The 22,663-nt window shown below is 55.4% G+C and overlaps 1 protein-coding gene and 1 long non-coding RNA gene across 5 annotated transcripts; one reads left to right on the top strand and one right to left on the bottom strand.

Moving 5' to 3' along the window:
* Positions 1-1,437: 1,437 nt before the first annotated feature.
* Positions 1,438-22,543, top strand: KASH5 (KASH domain containing 5). 3 transcript variants are annotated; one of them, XM_090261337.1, is made up of 19 exons: positions 1,438-1,585; positions 4,610-4,714; positions 5,233-5,419; positions 5,889-5,953; positions 6,934-7,000; positions 7,210-7,371; positions 7,915-8,032; positions 8,357-8,407; positions 13,729-13,806; positions 14,066-14,122; positions 14,382-14,441; positions 15,291-15,355; positions 15,517-15,604; positions 15,845-15,958; positions 18,567-18,625; positions 20,232-20,277; positions 21,760-21,824; positions 21,905-22,021; positions 22,121-22,543. In XM_090261337.1, exons 1-19 carry the CDS (start codon positions 1,543-1,545, stop codon positions 22,260-22,262), a joined length of 1,689 nt encoding a protein of 562 aa, XP_090117463.1. In that variant the 5' UTR covers positions 1,438-1,542; the 3' UTR covers positions 22,263-22,543. The 3 variants fall into 3 exon arrangements, with proteins under 3 accessions (XP_090117463.1, XP_090117462.1, XP_090117464.1); XM_090261336.1 differs by having other exon boundaries at positions 21,902-22,021; XM_090261338.1 differs by lacking the exon at positions 14,382-14,441 and having other exon boundaries at positions 21,902-22,021.
* LOC149994834 (uncharacterized) lies at positions 3,559-7,916 on the bottom strand. Of its 2 annotated transcripts, none has more exons than XR_016507897.1 (3): positions 7,742-7,916; positions 5,480-5,536; positions 3,559-3,918 (listed from the first exon to the last, which is right to left on the bottom strand). It is a non-coding gene; the product is annotated as an uncharacterized LOC149994834 (long non-coding RNA). The 2 variants fall into 2 exon arrangements; XR_016507898.1 differs by having other exon boundaries at positions 3,559-3,889; positions 7,742-7,908.
* Positions 22,544-22,663: the final 120 nt, after the last annotated feature.

The following is a 22,663-nucleotide window of genomic DNA, read 5'->3' as shown; positions in this document are numbered from 1 at the left end:
GGAACCCTCACTCAGGATCCAGGGCTGTTGTCCCCTTCCGACAGCATTATTCTCAAAGATTGTATTTTCTAGGACATTCTAAAAGCCACCAAGAAGTGTGCATGCCTCAGCTGTGGCCAGGGAAACAGTGCGGGGAGTAGTAGTTGGTGAGGAAAGGGGAGCTCAGCAGGTGGGATGAGGACAGACGGGCCGCGGGGACCCTGTATTGACCGTTTGCCCCAGGGTGCCAGTTCAGCGTGATGGGCACCGTTGTCCAGTGTAATTATTAATAGCAGCCCTTTCAGTCTGGAAAGTGTACTGGACTTGGGACAAGAAGTAATATGGCCAACCTCGTTGTAATGGAGGCAGGACAGGGCATTTTGGGGGCACAAAAGAGGGAGTCCCTAACTTCTCCAGAGACTTGGAAAGGCTCCCCAGGCGGCTGTGGGGCCCGGGCTGCAGTGTGGCCTAGGCCTGGGAGGGACATGGGAGGACGCTAAGCTCCCATGGTTGTGATGAGGGTGCGGGGCCTGGAGGTGGGCCAGTGCAGAGGAAAGTAACAGAAAAAGAAGCAAGGAGTTGTGGGGGCCACTCTGCCACACCAGCCAGAAGGGTTAGGGCTTAGTCCTGAGGGCACTAGGGAGCCACGGGAGGGCTGGGAGCAGGGGAGAGATGGTGTCAAACTTCAGTGGGGCACCCACAGTTCCAAATACAGGCTGATAGGGCAAGGGTGTCTAGCCACGGTGGTTGGGAACCCAGAGACAGCACCTCCTTTAGAAATGTTTCCTGGAGTAGAGGACATATGGGCCAAGACATGAGGGGTTGGCAAGGAGGATGCCCCAGGCAGAGACCCAGAGGTGGGAACAGCAAGCCCCACTAGGGGAACAGCACTCAGTTCAGAATAGCCGGAGCAGCAAGTTGATTTGGGGTCCGGGGACGGGAGGGACCAGGCCATGCTGAGCCTTCAATGCCAAGTCCAGAGTCTAGGCTGGGTCCATGGGGTGCTGGAGAGCCATGGAAGAATGTTGAGCACGGGAGGGACCGGTCAGCTCTGGGGCTGGCCCTGTGAGGACGGACTGGAGGGGGAGGCTGGGAGGCTGCAAAGAGGGCCCATGGGGAGAGGACGAGGTCAGAGCCAGCACCACAAGAAGGAGAGAAGGGGCCAGGGTAGTCAGTCCGTCACTGGGCAGGACGGACAAGGATGGGGACTTGACCAGCTGTGGGGAGGCGGTCATGCTGAAGAGGCAGTGACCCCACCCAGTGGCCCCCACTTTGATCTCTGCCACCCATTCCTCAGGTCCCCCTTTTCCCAACCCACACCTCCAATCCATAAAACAGGTCTGAGCGGTAGCTGCTGTGATGGAGGCAGGGGCGGGCAAACAGGTTCTGAGAACCCAGAACGGCCCGAGGCACAGGCAAGGCAGGGCGACTTGGTCTGAAGAGGCCGTTCCTCTGCTTGTCCTTCCAGGAGCTCCCGGAGCAGCCGGTCCCTTTTCGGTCTCTCCCAGGGATGGAGGGAGGCTGTTAGCTTCACCAGCAGCTGTGGCGCAACGAGGGCGGCCCATGGACCTACCTGACAGCCAGGCGGGTGGCTCCGCTAAACCAAGTAGGTGGCTGGGCCCCTGTTTACCCCCATGGGAGGATGAGGAGGGAGCAGTTGGTGAACGGGCACCAGGTTGTGACTCCAGGACTTGGGAGAGGTGGCTTGAAGGCTCTGCCTTGTGCAGGGTGGGAAGGAGGGGGCCCACCGTGTGCCCGCCTGTCTGGACCTCTTATCCCCTTTGCCCTGGGAGGCCAGAGCAGAAGCCTTTGCCCGCACCGTGCCCGCTGCCTTCCCCAGCGACGGCAGGGTCACCCCTCTCTGCTTTCTGTAAAGCGGTTGCCCCGTCGCACCCACCCCTCTCTCCTGCTTTACCTCCCTTCGTAGCACTGACATCCGCTTGTCTGTCTGTCTGTCTGTCTCCCTGACTACGGCATGAGCTCCACCAGGCAGGGTCTGTGTTATTCGCTCTGGCATTTCCAGTTCCTAGAGCGGCACTGTCCAACAAATGAGCCGTGTATGCAATTTTAAATTTGTGAGTAGCCACATTCCAAAGAAATTTAAAAAAAAAGAAACAGGCCATTTTTCTGCCCGTGATGGTATCACATAATCAACAGAAAAATGGGTTCTCTTTTTCTCATGCTACGTCTTCAGGGTCTGGTGTGTGCTCTATGCTGAAGAGCATCTCAGTTCACACCGGCCGCAGTTCAGGGGCTTACCAACCACACCAAATGCAGGTGAAAGCCGGCTCCCAGAGGGGGACGCTGGGTTGCCCTCTCTGAGGAGAAAGGGGGCTCCCACCCGCGGGCAGAGGCAGGGCCCCTTTCTTAGAGGACCCCAGCAGCAGCAGAGCCTGCATGTTTTCTTGGGAGCCCACTCTTGGACCGTGGCCTCCGGAGGCTTTCCAGGTAGGAAGGTAGGAGGCAGACACCTGGACGCCGGCACCCGAGGACCTACTGACCGAGTGACCGACATCTAAACTCCACCGGCACCAGCAGAGGGCGTGCGGCCACCGGGGAACCTGTGGGCCCGGGCGCAGCCAGCTGGGAGAGGCTCCCGAAGGAAAGGCAGGGACACACCCAGGAGAGATGGAAGGGGTGGGGGTGGGGGGTGAGGAGACGGAGACAGCAAGGAGAGAGAAGGCTGGGGCACGGAGAGTCGTGGGAACGTGGGGAGAGACGCACAGACGCGGAGGAAAATCGAGGCAGGGGACATGCCGACAGAAGCTGGGCGCGGTGGCGGAAGGAGTAGGGAGGAAGGCGGAGAGAGAGAACCAGAGAGAAAACTAGACAAGGGCAGGCACAGAGACGGACAGAGAAGCAGAGGCACCGAGGAAGGACATGCAGGGAAGAGAGCAGGAGAGAAGCACAGGGATGTCCTCGGACCCCTTGTGATCTGTAACCCTACAGTCCCGGTTTCACTCTGTCTTGCGCTCACTGGCCAAGTGGCCCTGGGGAAGTGACTTCGCGAGGCTCAGGGTCGCGAGGCTCAGGGTCCTCCTCCACAACCCGGGGAGCACAGTGAGAGGAAGAAACAGGAGCACAAGGAAAGCCCTGGGGACAAGCCCTGGTGTCTCCCCTGACGGTGGGTTCCTGCTCCCCTTCCCCAGGAGCATGGGTTCAAACCCAAAGGGGTTAAATTTGAACTCCCTACAAAGGACCCTTGAAGAGTTAGAGGGATGAGGAAGGGCGCTTGTACGTTGAACAGGTGGGGGCCTTGGGCAAGTTCCTAACCTTTCTGTGCCTAAGTCTCCTCACCTGTGAACTGGGGCTGATAATAGCAGCCAGCGTGGTCCTTGCAGAACCCCCAGAAGAGGCTGAGTAAACGTTCCATTCTATTACTGAGCTTCCACCACATGCCAGAGCCCTGCCAGATTCATCTCATTTTATTTGTAAGAGGGTGGGAACGCCACCCCCATTTTCCAGAGGAAGAGACTGAGGCTCGGAAAAGCCAGGTACCTTGCCTGGGTTGCCCCTTGGTTCTGCCAGACCCTGAAGCTTGTGCTCAGCCCACTGCTCTACCCAGCTGTCGGGGGAATCTTTTTTTTTTTTTTAAGATTTTATTTATTTATTTTTAGAGAGGGGAAGGGAGGGAGAAAGAAAGAGAAACATCAATGTGTGGTTGCCTCTCACGTGCTCCCAACTGGGACCTTGCTGGCAACAGAGGCACGTGCCCTGACTAGGAATCCAACTGGCGACCGTTTGGTTTGCAGGCCAGCGCTCAATCCACTGCGCCACACCAGCCAAGGCTCCAGGGAGTCTTGAAGGTCACTTCCGGCCCTGGGGAAGAGGCTGGGCTGCCGAAGTGGCTCCTGGGTACAGGATCTCCCATATCTTGGAGCACATATTCAGTGCCTACTGTGCGCAGACACTGTGGATACAGCAATGGACAAGTAGACCCTGGGACATGCACAATGTGTGTGTGTGTGTGTGTGTGTGTGTGCGCACACATGCTCTGCACATACACACAGATCTAACCCTTCCAGCCCTGGAAAGGAGGAGAACCCTGCCTCTATTTTACTGGTGGGGAAACTGAGGCTCCAAAAAGAGAAGCGGCTTGCCCACAGTAGTGCAGCTGGGCTCTGAGCTGACTTGGACTCCCTTCAGCTGGGGATGGTGAGAGGAGAGACCCGGCCCCCCAAGCAGGCTACAAGACCGGAGATGCAGCAGGCAGAATCGATCCAGGCTGCCAGAATGTTATCGGATTGTTCCTGGCTCCTGGGCCCCCTTCGCCCTCAGCTCCTCCCAGAATCCTCTCTTCTCTGCCCTCCCCCCGCCCGGAGACCCCTCTGAGCTGAGCCTGGGACGCAGGGGAAGAGAAGATAAAGGGTGATCATTCATTATCTGGGCTCCTGAGTGGATTAGACACAAAGCATCAGACAGCAGGGGACACTTCCTGGCCCAAAAGATGGGGCCCACATCCCCCAGGGTGGTGGGCAGGGAGGTGACTCAAAGAGCCTCACAGTGCTGCCCCCACCGGAAGCTGCTTCCTGTTCCCCACCAGCCCCAACTCCAGGCAGCTCCGAGTGAACTCCCTCCCCTTTGCAGAAGCCCAGGTCGCTCCTTTCCTCACGGGGCACTGTCTCTGCAGTGTACCTCCGGGACCAGCCAGAGGAGGGGTGCCTGGGGACACCGCTCAGCTTGGAGGAGCAAATAATCAACTCCACGTTCGAGGCTTGTGACCCCCAGAGGACAGGTGGGAGGGGCAGGATGGGTTTAGGAGCACTGGGCATGGGGGAGATAAGGAATAATAAGGGGTGGGGATGGATGGGGGGCTAGGAACTGGGGAGCCATGGAGAGAAGGGTAGGCTAGGGCCCTTCTTGGAGGTCCTGTAGGAAGGACATGGGTGATTTCAGGAAGAAGCTGCATAAGGGGATGAAGGCCTTTCGGGCAAGGACCAGAAGGGGAAGAAAAATTGGGTGACGTGAAGGGAAGAGGGTGGGGTTTTGGTGCCTGGGAGATGGAGGGAAGGCAGCCACTGTGGGCCTGGGGGGCACAGCTGGTCCTTTGTCGTCCACCCTCTGAGGTGGGGACAACTGTGAAATAGTCCAGGTAAACAAGTGGACTCAGAGGAGGGGAAAGGACTCACCCAAGTTGTCTCAGCCGGGCTGTGGTGCAGAGGTGCCACCAGCCCAGCCAGTGACGTCCTAATGTCCCCAACTCCCACGCTCCCTACTTGCCCCAGATTCCCTTATGGCATGCTCTGTCCCCAGGCTTTGTGGCTGTGACCCAGGTACTCGCCTACCTGGAGGCTGTGACAGGACAAGGCCCCCAGGACACACGCCTCCAAACGCTGGCCTGCAGACTAGACCCCAACGGGGATGGCCTTCAGGCCACTGTGGACTTGGACACCTTCCTGGTGGTCATGCGGGACTGGATCGCTGCCTGTCAGCTGGATGAGTGGGTCCCTGTGCCTCCACCTCCCCCCTGGGAAGTCCTTCTGAAGATCTAACCTCATACCTGCTTACCGCAGCCAGCACCCTTTGGGCACAGGGACGTCCTGTGGTTGGAAGGAGGCTGAGGAGAGAAAAAGTAAAGGGAGGGGGTTGGGGGAGGAGCAAAGGGTCTAAGGACAAAGTGCCTGGGATGGGGAGGTGAAAGAGGGTCTGAGAGGCAGAAATAAAAGCGGCTGGAAGAAGGAAAGGGGGAAGGCGATGGGGGGCTAACAGACACCCATCACCATTCCTTCTCCAATCCTGGTCCTCACCCTCCTGCTTTTCCATCTGGCCCCGGGCACTTGCCATCTGGCCTCACCTTCCTCCCCACCGTGTGCGCTCTCACCTAACAGCCCCTCCTCCATCACCCAGAATCCCCCTGCTGGGTTTGAGGGTGGCTGCAGGGAGCTCTAAGCCTCATCCCTTTGATATAGAGGATTAGAGCTGGAAGAGGAGACCGCCTTCGAGGGGGCCCTGACCTCCCAGCAACTGCCATCTGGTGAGATTGCTATATATAGAATGAAGCAGGCTGGCCCAGGGTTAGACAGTGGGGGGACTTCCCACTTGATGACAGAGTGAGAGGATAGAGTGGGACCTTGGCTCTAGCCTGTAGCTGTGTCTTCGGCTTTCAAGGCGCCTCCAGGACAGACTCCCCACCTTCGCTGAGCATTGGGGGTTTTATTCCTCTCAGTTTCTTTCCGAAGCCCCTTTCCTAACACCAGCCCTACTACAGAGCCCTGCAAGGCCCCGCCCACCTCTTAACTCTTCCAGCCGGGACGCCCAGGCTAAGGTCCCTGGCTCTCCACACTCGCTCACACTCACAGACCTGCACTCCTTTCCTGTAGAAGTCTGACAACCTGATTAGTTACCTGCCCTGCTGTTTGGTTAGTTGGTTTGCTCACCCTTGTGCCCCTAGACCTCACACACAGGAGGTTCTCCGTAAACAAGTGTTTGCATTATATTTCTTCAGCGTTACAAAAGCAAAACCAAATAAAACAGGGCTTACTTTTCATTCCTTGAACCTCCTCCCATTGGGCTTGGCCAAGGAAGGGCTGGGGGGGGCGGTCAGCTCTGGGTGGGGGAAGGACAGGAGGGAGACGCTGGAGGCCAGGAGGCTGGGGAGTGGGCTGTGGTGAGGGTCGGGGGATAAAGGAGGATGGAGCAGAGTCAAGGAGGAGGGGCCTGGGCGTAGGCCCCTATCACCGGTGAGGGTGAGAAGCAGGGGTCCAGGTGGTGAGTGTGGGGGCTGGGAGGAGGAACACATGCGGGGGCAGTTGAGGTGCTCCCCAGAGTCGGGCATGGAAACTGCAGGGCTACGTGGGAGATCCAGCCTGAGCCCAGGTACAGAGGCTTTTCTGAGCAGATGGGACCTCCCAGAGGAAGTGTGAGGGTGGAAGCCGGGGGAGGACCAAGCCCAGAGTCCTGGGTCACCCCCACACCCGAAGTCACTGAGGAGCCCGCGTCCCTTTGTCTCTGTAGGACGCCCGGACACCGAGGAGCCAGCCAACCTGGAGAGCTTCGGAGGCGAAGACCCCAGGCCTGAGCTGTATCTATCCTCGGGCCCCTCTCTGCCCTCCCCCCTGCCCATGCCCCGCCGCCTGTCCTGAGCTGCGCTAACCGCTCAGGGAGAGTGGGACAGTCTCCTGCCTGTTCTTTCTCCAGAAGAGCTTATCTCCCCAGCATGCTCACCACCTACCGTCACCTGGGGAAGAGGCCGGGGCTGTGGGTGGTGACCCTGGCCCTCCCTGCCCCCAGGCCCGGCACAGCTGACCTGCTGAGCAGCCTGGAGGACCTGGAGCTCAATAACCGCAGGCTGGCCGGGGAGAACGCCAAGCTGCAGCGCTGCGTGGAGACGGCCGAGGAGGGTTCTGTGCGCCTGGGCGAGGAGATCCTGGCCCTGCGCAAGCAGCTCCGCAGGTGGGCCGGCCCCGCGTCCCTGTCCTGTGTCCTGTGCCTCCGTGTCCCTCCTGACCACAGCCCCCGCCTCGCTTTCCACATGCTCTCTGCACCTCCTGCTCCGTCTGTGACCCCACACCTGTCCCTTTGTTCTTTTCCTCTACCTTTTATCTTTTTGGTGTCCCCCTGGTGCCTGTCTCTCAGCCTCTAGAGTTCAGAATTCTCTGCATTCTTCCCTCTGATTTTCCATCTCAGCGGCTGCTTCTTTCCCTGTGCTCTGTCTTCCTTGTGTCTGTCCCGTTCCCCCGATTTCAGTCTCCCACTCTCAGGGACTCTGACCCACCCCCTTAGTCTTCTAGGTAGAAACTTGGTCTCTGTCCCCCATACTCACTTCTTTCCCCCCCTTTTTTCTCTGAGTCTCTGTCCTGCCTCTCTGGGTCTCCATCCCCCTCTACCTCTGGGTCTCTGTCTGGGATTCTCTGTTGCTTCTGTCCCTCTGCATGGATCTCTCCCTATGGTCTCTGACTTCCTCTTCATGTGGCCACGTGTCCCTGCCCCATTCAGTACCCAGCAGGCTCTGCAGTCTGCCAAGGCCGTGGACGAGGAGCTGGAGGACCTGAAGAGTGTGACCAAGAGCCTGGAGGAACAGAATCGAAGTCTCCTGGCCCAGGCCCGGCAGACAGTAGGTCCTGGGCGAGGGGCACAGGGTGTCCTCCTCCTTCCCCTGGCTTGGGGTCTCAGCGGCAGAGCCTGACTGCGGGATGGGAAGAGACCGCGGTCCCCAGGCTCCTTCCATTACCCCAGGTCCTCCTTGCCTCAGACTTTGAGGTCAGGTCTATTTCCCATTCCTCTAATGACAGGAGACAGTAGGAGCCATCAGGATTCCCCAGACCCATTGCCCAAGCCCTGTCTGCTCTGCAGTGACCCAGGCCTGAGGTGGTGGGAAGGGCAACCTGAGGCAAGGAAGCCCCCAAAGAACCCTTTGTCCTCTCTCTGGGGTCACTAGGAAAAGGAGCAGCAGCATCTAGTGGCCGAGCTGAAGACTCTGCAGGAGGAGGTGAGCAAGCCCTGCACCCACCCCAACCTCTTCCCCAGTCCTCCCCGCTGTGCCTCAGACACCCCCAAAAGACTGCGGACCAAGCACCCTGCAGTCCCATGAGGGAGAGCCCACAATCCCAATAATATGTGAATGACTCTTAAAGTCACATCACTGACTGTGAGAACTGCCACTGTTGGTCAGTGTAGGGCAGGGAGCGGGCTGCCTGGGTTCACACTGAGGCCACCTACATAAGCATGGGTCCCCTCTCTGTGCCTCGGTGTCCTTACCTGTAAAAATGAGCAAAATAATAGAATCTCCCTCATTGAGTTGAGTGAGGTTTAAATGAGGGATGCTTATGAAGCCTTAGGCACAAGGCTGGACACATGGGAAGGGCTCGCTAACAGCTAGTGTTGTTTATATGTTAGTATTTTTTAAAAGATTTTATTTATTTATTTTTAGAAAGAGGAGAAGGGAGGGAGAAAGGGAGAGAAACATCAATGTGTGATTGCCTCTTGCATGCCACCGACTGGGAACCCAGCCTGCAACCCAGGCATGTGCCCTGACTAGGAATCGAACCAGTGACCTCTTGGTTCACAGGCGGGTGCTCAATCCACTGAGCCACACCAGCCAGGACTATATGTTGGTATTTTTGTATGGTGGGAAGAACACAGGCCTTGAAGTCAGCCCTGAATTCAAATCCCATCTCTCCCACTTATATGACAGCCAACCTTGAGGCATGTGACTGCCCCTCCTGAGCCTTGGTTTTATTTTCTAATAATGGGGGAGAAGGATGTCTGTTCAACATGCTTATTATGGAAATTAAATGACAATATTAAGAGGCCCGGTTCAACCTCATGTCTGATTCAACCCACATTCCATCTGACTCACAAATCATCATCTGAGTTAATTCTGAGTCCACCTGGTTCTTTTAGGTGGAAATTGAAACTCATCACTTGATGATGTAATTTGTCCCTGTCCCCCCACAAGGTGGCATCTAAGTTGCTGGAGACTCAGGCAGCACCTTAGTGCTCCAGGAACCGGCAGTCCTCGCTCAACATCTGCTCTCTCTGCTGGCCGCAGGATTGATGTTCGTAGTCCCATCTGGTCCTGGACCTTAGTCACTACTACATGCTGGCACCCACTGGGAGGCTGGCATTGCCTTCTGGTCTCCAGACATACAGTTCTCACGGCATCTGCTGGTGGTGGCCCCAAAAAGGCCGTTGGGCTCTTGCTCAGCCCCTTCTTTTTCTTTTGTTTTTTAAAGATTTTATTTATTTACGTTTAGAGAGAAGGGAAGGGAGGGAGAAAGAGAGAAAGAGAAACATCAATGTGTGGTTGCCTCTTGCGTGCCCCTAACTGGAGACCTTCCCGGCAACCCCTTGGTTCACAGGCCTGCGCCCAATCCACTGAGCCACACCAGCCAGGGCTCAGGACTCTCATCATCAGATCACTCTTACAGCTCACGGTGGAACCGGATCACGTGACAGCCCCCCCACCCCAGCTGCCAGGAAGGCTGTGAGAATATCCTCAGCCTCTGGAGTGGAAGCATGGCTGCTGGGTTAGCTAACCTGTCTGGTCTCCTGATTCTACTGAGATTTCCATCTTGATTCACCCCCAGGGCTGGGGCTTGGGACCCACCTACGCATGTGAGGAAGGACCCCCAATGAAAGCAGAAGGAATAAGCAGTGGTCTCTGCTTCTTCCCAGCCCAGAAGGCCTGCTGCCAGGTCAAGTGCCTTGAGCTGCGCCTGGGACATCCTAGGCGCTCGATAACTGGAGCTATTCTTGGATCCCTCCCCCCCACCTTTCCCCTCACTGGCAGCTGCCTACAGAGCATCTATAGATCGAGTTCTCAAGTTACAGTAGAATAATGCTGGAGTAAGGGACACTCGGACACTCAGCTTTCCTACGGAGAACCTACGGAGCAGGGCTCAGGTTACTGCAGAAGGGGGCAGAAGTGGCTGAGTAACCAGGTTCCCTGCCGAGTGGCCCAGGATCCAGCCTGCAAACCCTGACCAGGTGGACAGATGTTGACACAGCATTCCTGACCCGTCCTTCCTCCGCCCTTCACCTGGCTGCCCAGGCCTGCTGAGGCTGAGGGAGGGAGCGCAGCTGGTGGGGGCCTTGCAGCCCCAGAGCTGGAGGAAAGGAGGAGCTGGCCTTGGATCCCCAAGGGCACCAGGTTGTGGCAAAGGAAGCCGACTGCCTCCATGCCCAGAAATGCTTTCCCCCATGACTGCCTCACATCTAAACAGTGCAACTCACTAGGTTTCTGGTGCTCAGAAACTCTAGAATGGAATTGGACCCATTTTAGTCTCAGTCCTATTTTGTAGCTGGCCCTGCCCACTGCCCTCTTCTGGGCCCCTGGCCCCCTTGTTTTTCCCAAGAATTCTCACTCTTGAGGATTCCGCCCCAGCCCCCTGTCCTCCGGAAGCTCCACATCAGGGTTCCCAGAGAGCCCAGGCCCTAGTTAGTTATCATCAGTTTCTGCATTGGTCTCCACCTTCAGTGATGAGCCTGGGCCGAGGGACGAAGCTGGTTCCCTGTTCTCACCTCAGGCTTCATCTGGGTCAGAAGAGAGTCTGGAGGTTATAAGCACAGGATTTGGAATCAGATTTGGGTTTGAATCCACTTACCACGTGACTTTGGCCAAGTTTCTTAACCTCTCTGATCCTCAGTTTCCTCTATAACATAGGGGATGATGGCAGTAAGGGCATTGTCAGGACAGCCAGACATTATGTTCTTCCTGAATGGTGCAATATGACATGTACAAGGTCTGTGTGGAAAGAATCCAGCCATTGTTAATATAAGGAGAATGGTGTGTGCAACATCAATGTAACCTGGCAGCCAAGGAGAGGGGACTGGAATGTGCATTTGTGAACAATGATGACTTCACTGCACCAGTCAGTGGGGGCGGTAGATGCTATTCAGTGAGCACGTGTACTGTGTGGCCGTCACATTCACAATGACTGAGCAAGTAGAGCAACAAATCTGCATCACATTTTGCGTTAAGCTTGAACATTCCTCCACAGAAACTATTCAGATGACTCAGAAGGCCGCAGCTATGGGCACCTGGTGATTGGCAGCTTCATCACGACGATGCACCTGCTCATGCATCACATCTCGTGCAGAATTTTTGGTGAAGCATCAAATCACCCAGATGACTCAGCTCCCTACAGCCCAGATTTGGCACCTGCAATTTCTGGCTTTTCCCAAAACTAAAATCACCTTTGAAAGGGAAGAGATTTCAGACAATCGATGAGATTCAGGAAAAAACGACGGGGCAGTTGATGGCGCTTGGGAGAACTGCATGAGGTCCCAAGGTGCCTACTTTGAAAGGGACTGTGACGCCATTGTCCTATGTACAATGTTTCTTGTGTCTTCTTCAATAAATGTCTAAATTTTTCATATTACATGGCTGGATACCTTCTGGAAAGACCTCGTACAGCAGCATCCTGTGAAATCTGCCTGCCAAAAAATTGAGCAAGAGTCTGGAAAAGGCCCTGGATCTACCCACCAGTTTACAGGAAGTAATGAAGATGCAGGGATATGGTCAATGTCACCACAGGGAAGGAGAACACTATAAACCAAATCCAAACGCACCAGTTCAACAAGACAACCTGGTTTCTTCCACAAAAGAAGGGCCCAATAAAGTGCCAGGGTTGGAAGGTGTGGGAATCACTGTCAGATAAAAAGAATTGAGACATTTCAACCAGAAGCCTGTGGATCCTCATTCAAATAAAGTAAATGTGAAACATTTGTGAGACAGCCAAAACAAAAAATATGAATTTGTGAGATGATATTAAGGAATTATTAATTTTGTTAAGTGTGGTAAGGGTAAGTATTGTGGTTTTGGTGAAGGGAAAGCCCTTTCTTTTTTTTTAGGTTTTATTTATTTATTTTTAGGGAGAGAGAAAGAGGGGGAGAGAAGCATCAATGTGCGGTTCCCTCTTGCACACCCCCAACTGGGGACCTGGCCCACAACCCAGGCATGTGCTGTGACTGGGCATCGAACCAGTGACCCTTTGGTTCAACAGGCTGGCGCTCAATCCACTGAGCCACACCAGCCAGGGCTGAGGGGAAGGCCCTTAAGTAGATTATAATACTGGAGTAGTTACATGTGAAATAATATGATGCCTGGGATTTGCTTTAAAATAATCTAGTTAATTTAAAACAAAATCTGGTTACACCCCAAACAAAACAAAAAACCTGGAAGCCAGAGAAGAAACAAACTGGGAAACTATAATTATTGAAACCAGTGATTTTTACTTTTGTCTGTGTTTAAAATTCATAATCCAATGTTTTAAAAAATTTTTAAATTTTTTTCAATTACAGGTTATATTTAATATTATTTTGTGTTAGTTCCAGGTATATAGCTTAATGGTCAGTCGATCATATACTTTACAAAGTGTTCCCGCTGATATTTCCAGCACCCATCTGGCCCCATACATAATTCCTACAATATTATTGACGATGCTTCCTAGGCTGGACTTTGCGTCCCTGTGACTATTCTGAAACTGCCCATCTGTACTTCTCACTCCCTTCACCTCCCTCCTCTCTGGCAACCATCAGTGTGTTCTCTGGATCTGTGAGTCTGTTTCTGTTGTGTTTGTTTGTATTGTTATTTAGATTCCACATAAAAATACTTCAGCATAGCATTTCTCAAACATTTGGCTTACGTCAGGCACTATTCTACATGCTTTGTGCTAATAACATGTATTTGCACTAATTCCCACCTATAGACTTGGGGCAAGTCACTCAGCCTTTCTGTGTCTGAGTTGCTTTTATCTTTAAAATAGGAGATAAAAAGTGATACAATTAAATAGGCTATAAGAAATGAGTTAACACATGCAAGGTGCTCAGTAAATGTTAGCAATTAGCTCATTTGATCCTCACAACAAACCCATGAAGCAAGTCCTATGTCCACTTTTATGGACAGCGGACAGATTGACTGATGCACAGAGTAATCAAAGCTGGAATTCTATAGGTTGGTCAGAGGGATTACATGGGCTAAAACATACAGTGCTTAGCATGAGGCCCACTGCACATTGAGTGTCAGCAAATGTCCGCTATGAGCATTAGCATCACCATTTTTTTTTAATAAAGATTTTATATATTTTTAAAGAGAGGGAGAGAAATATCAGTGTGTGGTTGCCTCTCACACACACACACCCCCCCCCAACTGGGGACCTGGCCCACAACCCAGGCACGTGCCCTGACTGGGAATCAAACCTGAAACCCTTTGGCTCGCACTCCGGCGCCCCATCCACTGAGCCACACCAGCCGGTGCTAGCATCACCGTTTGCTGACGTGAACATGACTGGCCTTTCCTCCTTCCAGAATGGGAAGCTGCTGGCTGAGCGGGATCGAGTGACGAGGAGGACTGAGGAGCTGGCCATGGAGAAGGATGCTCTGAAGGTGCCACCCCGCCCTAATGCCTTGACAGCTTTCCACCACCCCCAGGGCCATTTTTACCAGCTCCAATTCCAGCCCCTGAGGCCTGGTGAGAGCCGGGAGCTTCCCTCAGGCCTCCAGGCTCCCAGGGCTGCGAGGCAGTGCGGCCGAAACCCCTGCCTGGATGGCTGCTGTCCAGAGACCCAGAGGGAGGCTGAGGAGGGGGTTCGGGAGTGGGCGACCTGGGAGGGCGGGGCTGATGGGCAGGCTCCTTCCTTGGCAGTGGCAGCTTTGTGAGTGTGAACACCTCATTTGCCAACGAGACGCCGACCTCTCTGAGGTGAGGGGGCTGGGGTATGCACCTGCCTGTCTCCCGCCGGGCTCTGATCCTTGGATAAGCAAGCAGCCGGAGAGGTCAGAGGGTTCCCCTGAGGTCGAAGCATGACCTGCAGGATCTGGAAACCCAGTGCTGTCCCACAGGCCTTAGCCCTTCCCCTGAGCGCACCCTGCCCCACACCCACACCCCCCACACTCCCACTCCCAGCCTCAGGGTCTCTGTGGGGCTGGACCCCGGCTCAGTAGGCTTTGGGCTTTCCCAGCGCACTTGCCACGCAGAGAGTCTGGCCAAGACCCTGGAAGAGTACAGAGCCACCACTCAGGTAAGCCGGCTCCCGCCCCAGCCTCGGTGACCCCTGCCTGGCCCGGCCTCGGGCTCCTCGCTTCTCTTTGCCACCTCCAAGATTTACTGCCTCTTTCTGCGTCTGTCAGTCTTGTCCCAAGTGTCCTCAACTCCCCTCCATCTTCACTGTTGGACTGTGTGTCGCTCTCTCTTTCCGTCTTTCTGCCTTTTCACCTTTTCTGCTGCACTGTGTCTCTCAATGTGTCTGTTTTCCATTCTCTGTGGGCGTCTTCTCCCACATCTCCCTTCCTTATTTCTGTGTGTGTCTGTGGGGCTGACTTAGGTTCCTGTCTTCGCTCCTCTCTGGATCTAGGGTGACGCTGCTCTCCGTCCCTGGTGTGTAGGAGCCTCTTATACCTCGTGTGTCTCTCGTCTCTGTGAACGTGTCCGTCCATGTTTTGTCCCGCGTGCCTCTGTCTCTGCCTTCCTTTGCTTAATTTTCCTGGTTGGTAGGTTACCCTCTGGGTTTCTGCTGCTCTGTCTCTCTTTGGTCTCCTAAGTTTCTTCCCCACGTCCCTTGGCAATATGTACCTTAAGGAGCCTAAAGAAGTCGGGTACCCTGGCTCGTGTGGCTCAGTGGACTGAGCGCCGGCCTGCAAACCAAGGGATCGCTGGTTTGATTCCCAGTCAGGGCACCTGCCCGGGCTGTGGGCCAGGTCCCCGGCTGGGGGCATGTCCACCACACATTGATGTTTCTCTCCTTCTCTTTCTCCCTCCCTTCTCCTCTCTAAAAAGAAAGAAAGAAAGAAGTCAGGGGAATGGAACTGACCTTGGAAGAGGAGTGTGGGGATGGGGTTGGGAAAGAATGGAAAGCCTCTCTCCTTTGCAGGAACTGAGGCTAGAAGTCTCACACCTGGAGCAGCAGCTGAGTCAGATCCATAAGGGCCCAGATGAGTGAGTGGAACGTGAGGGGGGTGGAGGAGGCAGGAGGAGAGCCCAAGAGCAGGGACCCCCAGCCTCCAGCCCCAAGGTGGGCAGGGTGGCAACCCCAGCGCAGGCCGACCCACAGGTGGTGGGCACACACACAGGCCTCCCCCTCCTGACTGTGTGACCAGGCTGCCCAACGGGGCTCAGGCGAGAAGAGCGAGCTGGACCACGCTGCTGCCCCCATCACTGGGCGTGGAGATCCAGGCCATCTGGCAGGTGGGCCTGGGCCCCACTGGAGCACCCCAACCTGACCCAGCCCTGACGCCCCCCTACCCTGTCTCTCCTCAGGACCGTCCGTCCTAACATCATCCCTCACCCCATTCTTGGTCTGGGCCTGCCTCCACGCGATCCGGTCCTGCCTCATACCGGCTCCCATCTGTGCTCCTTGGCACATCTCCGTACCCGTCCCTGACCAGTCTTCGGCCTTAGTCTGACCCTTCTTGACTTCTCTCCCAGAAAGAAGAAGAGGCAGCCACTGATCTCTCCAGCCCTCTGTGTGGGGTGTGGCCGAGGGAGGAGGACAGCGATGAGGCAGCTGAGCTTCCTGCTGAAGCCGCGGAGGAGGCCCAGGTGAGCGCGTGCGGATGGGCGCTGAGGCCATGGGGTCCAGAGGTGGGGAGCGGGCCTGGGGCTCCGTGGGCCTGCGCTGCTCCTCATTCCGCAGGCACACGTTCGCCCAGGGACGCGGAGCCCGGGCCAGACAGGACAGCATCCCTGCCCTCCGGGGACTGGCCTACTAGTGTGGCAGCCAGGAGTGAGGAAAGCAAACACACACGTCCTTCGTGGTGGTTGTTTAGGAAACACTGCAGAAATCTTCCTTAAAGTGGTACTGCATACAGTTAGAAACAGTCACGGGGATGTAAAGTACAGCTAAGGAATAGTCAATAATATTATAATACTGTGTGGTGCCAGGTGGGTGCTGGAAATATTGGGGGAAACACTTTCTAAAGTATATGATCGTCTAACCGCTATGCTGTGCACCTGAAACCAACACAAAGTAATATTGAAAGTGCCCTGACCAGTGGGCCTCAGTGGGTGGAGGCATCATCTCGCAAAGCCAAAGGTCACAGGTGCAGTTCCCAGTGAAGGCACAGGCCTGGGCTGGGGATTCAGTCCCTGGTCGGGGCGCATGCAAGGGGCAACCGATCGCTGTTTCTCTCTCACACCGGTGCTTCTCTCCCTCTTTCTCTCCCTCCCTCCCCCTCTCTGTAAACATAAATAAATAAGATCTTTTAAAATAATATTGAAAGTAAACTAATTGAAAAAAATTTTAAATGACATGGCTAAATCCTTAAAAAGTGAAAATAAAATAAAATAAATAGAATGATACTACCGTGGGAAGTGAACTCTTCTTCCTGACACCGTAAACATGTGTTAAGCATTCACCTTAGCAAACCCGCTCTGAAACCTTGAACTCACCAATAGCCGTTGTTTTATGACTTCTGTAATTATCTGAACAATAATATTACACCATTTGAAATAACTGAAAAAACTCAGCTTTAATGTCCACACTAAAAAATGAGATTTTATTGTTAGTGCCAGAAGAGTTTTTTTTTTCAAGAAAATTCGGCTAATGGCGCTGTAACCAACTCTGTATTGTCTTGAAATCTACACCTCTTTAGAGCTGTTTGCTGTTCCGCTCCCCTTTTCCCTGGGGTGAGAGAAGCTTCTGTGTTTTTCTTTGACACGGGAGCGCCTGATGTCTCACTCAGCTTCCCCAGATCCTCTGTGAGGCGGCTTCCTCGTCCCTCACCATTCTCCTCATGAGAGACTGAGGCTCAGGGAGAGACCACGTGTCCAACGTCACATAGGTGGGTCCTGGGAGGACAGAGTGGAGTCACTTGGGCCCCAGGCCCCTTAGCACTCAAGGCCTGGTGAGGAGACCACACTAACAGGCCATCCCAGTGCCGGAGGGTCAGGGTCAGTGTGCCAGGCGGGCAGGGGTCAGGGGGAGCAGGGAGAAGACGGTACCTGCGTCAGGGGGGACATTGGAGGGGATATCACAGGGAAACTGATCTTGGAGTTTATTTGAAAGAAAAGAAGAGAGAAGCCGAGCGGGTGAGGCAAGCACGGCCTTCCAGGCAGTGGGGGCAGTGTAGGTGGAAGCATGAAACTGCCTCACGTGCTTGGGGAGCAGAGGGCAGCTGGGGTGACCAATGAGAGGTGAGGCTGGGGCCAGGGCATGAGAGGAATTCCCTGGCAATCAAGCCAAGAGATGGTGCTTTTCTCCATCGAGCTGCAGGAGGGCTCTGAGCAGGGAGGGGCAGGGGCCACTCCGGATGTAGAGGGATCCCTCTGGGGCCAGGACAGGGGGACTGAGGAGGGGCCCCAGGCAGGAGGCTGATGAGTGGTCCAGAGTGGGAAGAGGAAGCCGGAGCCAGGCCAGGACCTTTGACTGGAGGAAAGGAGATGGGCAAGGAAAACGGGGATGGGGAAGATGGAGCTGCAGGCAGGTGGGCTGGTGTTCAGGGGATGGAAAGGGGATGGAAGAGGGGAAATGCTGAACTTATTTTGTGATGTTATGAGGTGAAGCATGTGGTGGGGGAGAGGGCAGCCCAGGGGCAGTGGGTACACAAAGGTGGAGCTCAGGGGTGTATTGAGAAAATAGTGTCCAGTTGATTGAAGCTGTAGGGTGAGATGTCTCTGGAGAAAACAGGGAGGGACCTTGGTCCTGAGGCAGAGCAGAGAGCCAAGTTGTCCAAAGATTGGGAACCTGGGGGGAGAATGGGGTTTGAAGGGGGAATGCTGAGCCCCTTTTGGGCCCAAGTGAGAAGCTTGGGGGACCTGGACTCCTGGGTCCTGAAAGAAAGGGGCTTGGTGGGGCCCAGAACAGGGCTTCTGTTTCTGTCGTCTACTTCCGGGGGAGTGATAGAGCTGCCCCCGAGGAGGGGCCTAAGAGGAAAGGAGGTTTTTGAAGAAGATGGTGAATTTTTTTTCTTTTTAGAGAGAGGGGAAGGGAAGGAGAAAGAGGGAGAGAAACATCAGTGTGTTGTTGCCTCTCGTACCCCTCCAGCTGGGGACCTGGCCCGCAACCCAGGCATGTGCCCTGACTGGGAATTGAACTGGCGACCCTTTGGTTCACAGGCCTGTGCTCAATCTACCGAGCCACACCAGCCAGGGAGATGGTGAATTCTTGAGGTATTGCAGCCCAGAGACCTAACTTTTTTCCCCCCAACAGAGAAACTTCCAGGGAGAGCCAGCATACCCTCCTGAAGAAAGGAAGGAGCTGTCAATGTGGTAAGAAGTCTGTTCCTCCCAGAGCCAACCCTCTTCCTCAGGGTGACACCCGATTCTCAGCAGGATGGGGTACAGGACCTGGAAGAGCCCTGATGGAACTTCACAGCACTCACTCATTCATTCACTCACTCACTCATTCATTCATTCACTCATTCATTCATTCATTCATTCACTCATTCATTCATTCATGTTGAGGCAAACCTGGGTCTTCAGACCATGATGAGTCAGACCCAGCCCTGCCCTGGCCTAGGGGGAAACAGCCCTGATCCAGATAATTCCAGGAGGACATTGAGCACCTGACCCCACCTGGGATGGAAGGAGGGCTTCCTGGGGTGGCAGTGCCCGAATGGGGTCCTGTGAGAGTGGTATTTGTGTAGGAGACTCTTAGATAAAAGAAGACCATTGTCAGGCAGATGGGACAGCTCAGTCACTTGGTCATGCTCACCAAACACACCTCTCCAAGGCCTCAGGGATAACTGAGCCCCAGACTGGGTGCCTGAGAGCACCCAGGCAGTTGGGAGATAGGGAGAGCTCTGGAATAAGACACCTGGGATTTAAATCCCAGCTCAGGCCCTTTGGGACAGAGGTGGTGGGAGCACCGCATGATGCGATGGAGCTGCCGCCCTGTGATGGGTGTGAGGCCTGTGCCCGCCTTGGAGGGTGGGGAAAGCACCAGGTGTCTGTGTCAGCCCGCCTTGGGCCCCGGCCTGGGGGCCTTTTGCTTCCTGTGGCGCCGCCCTCTCTCCTCCCCAACTCCTGCTGTAGCAACTAATGAGGCTGCCTGCCACAGCTCTAATTGGACCTGTCTGGGAAGGCTGAGATGTGATGGCGTGGGGGCTCCAGAGCTGGGATCTCCCCTCAGCCACCCAGAAACAGAAGGGAGAAGGGGCTGAGCAGCAGACGGGGCAGAGCAGGGCACCTGAGTGCCAGGGACAGGTGCAGGGTGATCCACATGTTGGAAAGCCGGGAGTGATGGAGGCAGTGAAGTCCTGTGGCTCTAGAAGTGGCTGGGGGTCAAGGCAGCCTTGAGAGGGTCTGGATGCCTTTCGGGGTACTATTTGAGAAAACAGATATACCCCGAGGGTGTTTGGTCTGAAACTGGAGGACTGAAGCCCTTGTCCCCAGTGAGTGTGGACATCTGGGTCTCCAAGGGGCATCTGGCTGGGCATTTCGGGGACTCAGGCAGCCGTGACCCCAGGACGGGCAGAGGCCGGGGGCCCACACCCTTAAGAGAAATGATTTTGGGTGCGAGTGGGGCTCACACAGTTGGATTCTGCGGTCTGAGTCCTGAAAAAAGACCCAGGAAGACAGACTCGCTGAAAATGGTGCAGCCCAGCAGGCAGGATGCAGCGGCGGCGGGGCCTCCGCGGGCCCTGGTCTGCGTCTGTGTTTGGGGCGTGAGACCTGGAAGCCTGGTGGGCTCCTGGCTGCATCAACTAGAAAAGTAGCAGCTGAGAAAGCCAGCGGCATGAAGAGACCCCCTCACCGTTTGTGCCGTCTGCCCACGGGGCCCGTTCCTCTTTAAGACCCCAGCTTTAGAGGTCTCCCGAGCCCCTCAGCGGGCGAAGGGAGCCAGGTGCTCTCAGAGACATTGTTGTTGCCCCAGGTTGCCCAGAAGAGAGGACGAGGAGGACGCAGAGATCCTGGTCACGGTAGGCAGTCCAGCGCCCGTCCCCAGTCCCCATCCACTCCAGGCCCTTGGAGGGGACTGATGTCATCAAGCCCTCGCCAGCTCCCACCCACACCCCTTCCCCTGCGCAGGCAAGAAAATCGTTTGGCCAAGAAATAACGAGGCCCTCGCTGTAGCTAATGAGAGCGGAGAGCGCTGCGGGGGCGTGGCCTGAAGGCCAGTGGGCAGCCAGAATGTTCCCAGGGGACCCCCCCCCCAGGCACACACCGGGCTACAGCCGCCACACCACCAGCCTCGCAGACGTGGCTACACCCCCGAATTGCGAAAATGCACACGCACACGCGCCCACACACAGGAAGGGGCCAGGCCCTCCCCAGCCAGCCTCAGACCTTCTCCGGGTGTAGCACCCCCTTGCCCAGCACCAGGCAAACGGCTCCTTTGCCCCTCTGAGAGGCAGGTGACAACCCCCATCTCAGGCACAGACAGGGAGGAGAGAAAATGCAGTCCTCGGAGGAGGACGTGGAGCCCGTGCGTGTGCCAGGCTCTGCTCGGGGCGCCTGGGGCCCTTCAGGGGCCACGCCACCCAGGATGGCCTCTGAGCAACCTCAACCCATAGCCCACCTCCTTCCTGCCGCCCCTCCACGAACACCGGGCCCCACTTCTGTTCCCTCGCACTTGTGTCATGATGACCTTCATCCAGTGGGGGTGAGGGTTAAGGGTCATGTCCTAAAGGGGCCGGCTCGAGGCCTGACACGGAACAGGCACACAGTAGGTGGCAGTGACGAAGGTGGTGACTCAGACCGGTGTCCTGTTTTTTTGTTGTTGTTTTTCAAGGTTTATTTAGAGAGTTCTTTTGTTTTGTTTTAGAGAGATGGGAAAGGAAGGAGAAACAGAGAGAGAGAGAGAAACATCCATGTATGAGAGATACATTAACTGGTTGCCTCTCGCACGCACTCAGTTGGGGACCTGGCCCGCAACCCAGACACGTGCCCCGACCAGGAATCAAACCGGCGGCCCTTTGGTTCACAGGCTGGTGCTCAGTCCACTGAGCCACACCAGCCGGGGCTTATTATTCTTTATTTATTATTGTATTTTTATTGCCACTGGGTACTTCCAGAATCCGATGGAAACGGAAATAATCACATTGAGTAGCTTACACAGATACTGAGCACTCACCATGTGCCCGCCACTGTCCTGAGCGCCGCCCCCCCGCCCAATTCTTCGGTTTTTACCTGCATTCACTCAGTCAGTCTCCACTTCAGGCCTGTGAGCTGGGTACTGTCACCGTCCCTGTCCACCAGGTGGGGAAGAGGCAGCATGGAGAGGTGGGTGGCATGCCAAGGACACACAAACAGAAGCTGGCAGAGCTGGGACCCCCAACCCAGGCAGTGTGTTTCGGGGAAGCCCCTGCCCTGAGCCACTCACTATGTTCCACCCCCTTCCATGGGATCCCTTCTCTCCAGGACCCAGTGTCTCAAGTTTGTCATCTCCTTTGTCCTTCCAGACTGGTCTCTCCATCCCTCTGGGAGATCCTCACCCTGGAGACATTCCAAGAAGTCATCCTGAGAGGTAGCAGGGCCCCCAGGGCCTGGGTGGGAACTTGGGGACAAAGTCCAGCGTGATCGCCCTGCCCCCTTTCTCTCCAGCAGCCCTGCCCAGCTGGACCTGCAGCAAGCCCTGGTGCCTGTGGACAAGAAGCTGGTCCCTGTCAGGAGGCCGGTCTGGGGCCAGCTCTGCCTGTGCCCCGTGCACCCCCCGCGACTCAGGTGAGCCCCAAGCCATCACCAGAAAGAAGGCAGTGGTCAGACAGCGGGGCGCACAGGCCCCTGGGTCCCACCCTGAGCACTGCCCTATCTCCCCCTCAGGGTCACTCGGCCCCCACTGACCCCGGCACCTGTCCTGGGCCTCCTGCTGCTGCTGCTGCTCTCCCTCCTGCTGCTGGGCCAGTCCCCACCCCCCACCTGGCCCCACCTCCAGCTCTGCTACCTCCGGCCACCTCCAGTGTGAGAGCCAGGCTCCCCGCCCGCCCTCAGAGCAATGTCTAGTTCAGTGAGTTCCTCGGGCTCATGGTACTGTTATTCCTATTGTTGTGCCACTGTTGTCTGGCGTTACCCCAGTACCGGGACCCCAGATACAGCACTTCAGGATTCACACCTCTGTATGGTGTCTTGATGTGACGTCTCTTCGTTTCTTTAATGTTGGCGATTACGTTTCATTTTTCTGTCTTTTTTTCCAAAATTTTATTTATTAATTTTAGAGAGGGAGAAAAGGAAAGAGAGAGACTGAAACATACATTTGTTTCATTTATTTATGCACTCATTGGTTGGTTTTTGTATGTGCCCTGACCGGTAATTGAACCCACAACCTTGGCATATGGAGATGACACTAACCAACTGATCTACCCGGCC

Source organism: Furipterus horrens, unplaced genomic scaffold (assembly GCF_987537825.1).
Source record: "Furipterus horrens unplaced genomic scaffold, mFurHor1.1.pri manual_scaffold_13, whole genome shotgun sequence".
In the NCBI taxonomy this organism is placed as follows: Eukaryota; Metazoa; Chordata; class Mammalia; order Chiroptera; family Furipteridae; genus Furipterus; species Furipterus horrens.
The sequence above is the reverse complement of the archived record's forward strand: the minus strand, read 5'-3'. Positions and strand labels throughout refer to the sequence as shown.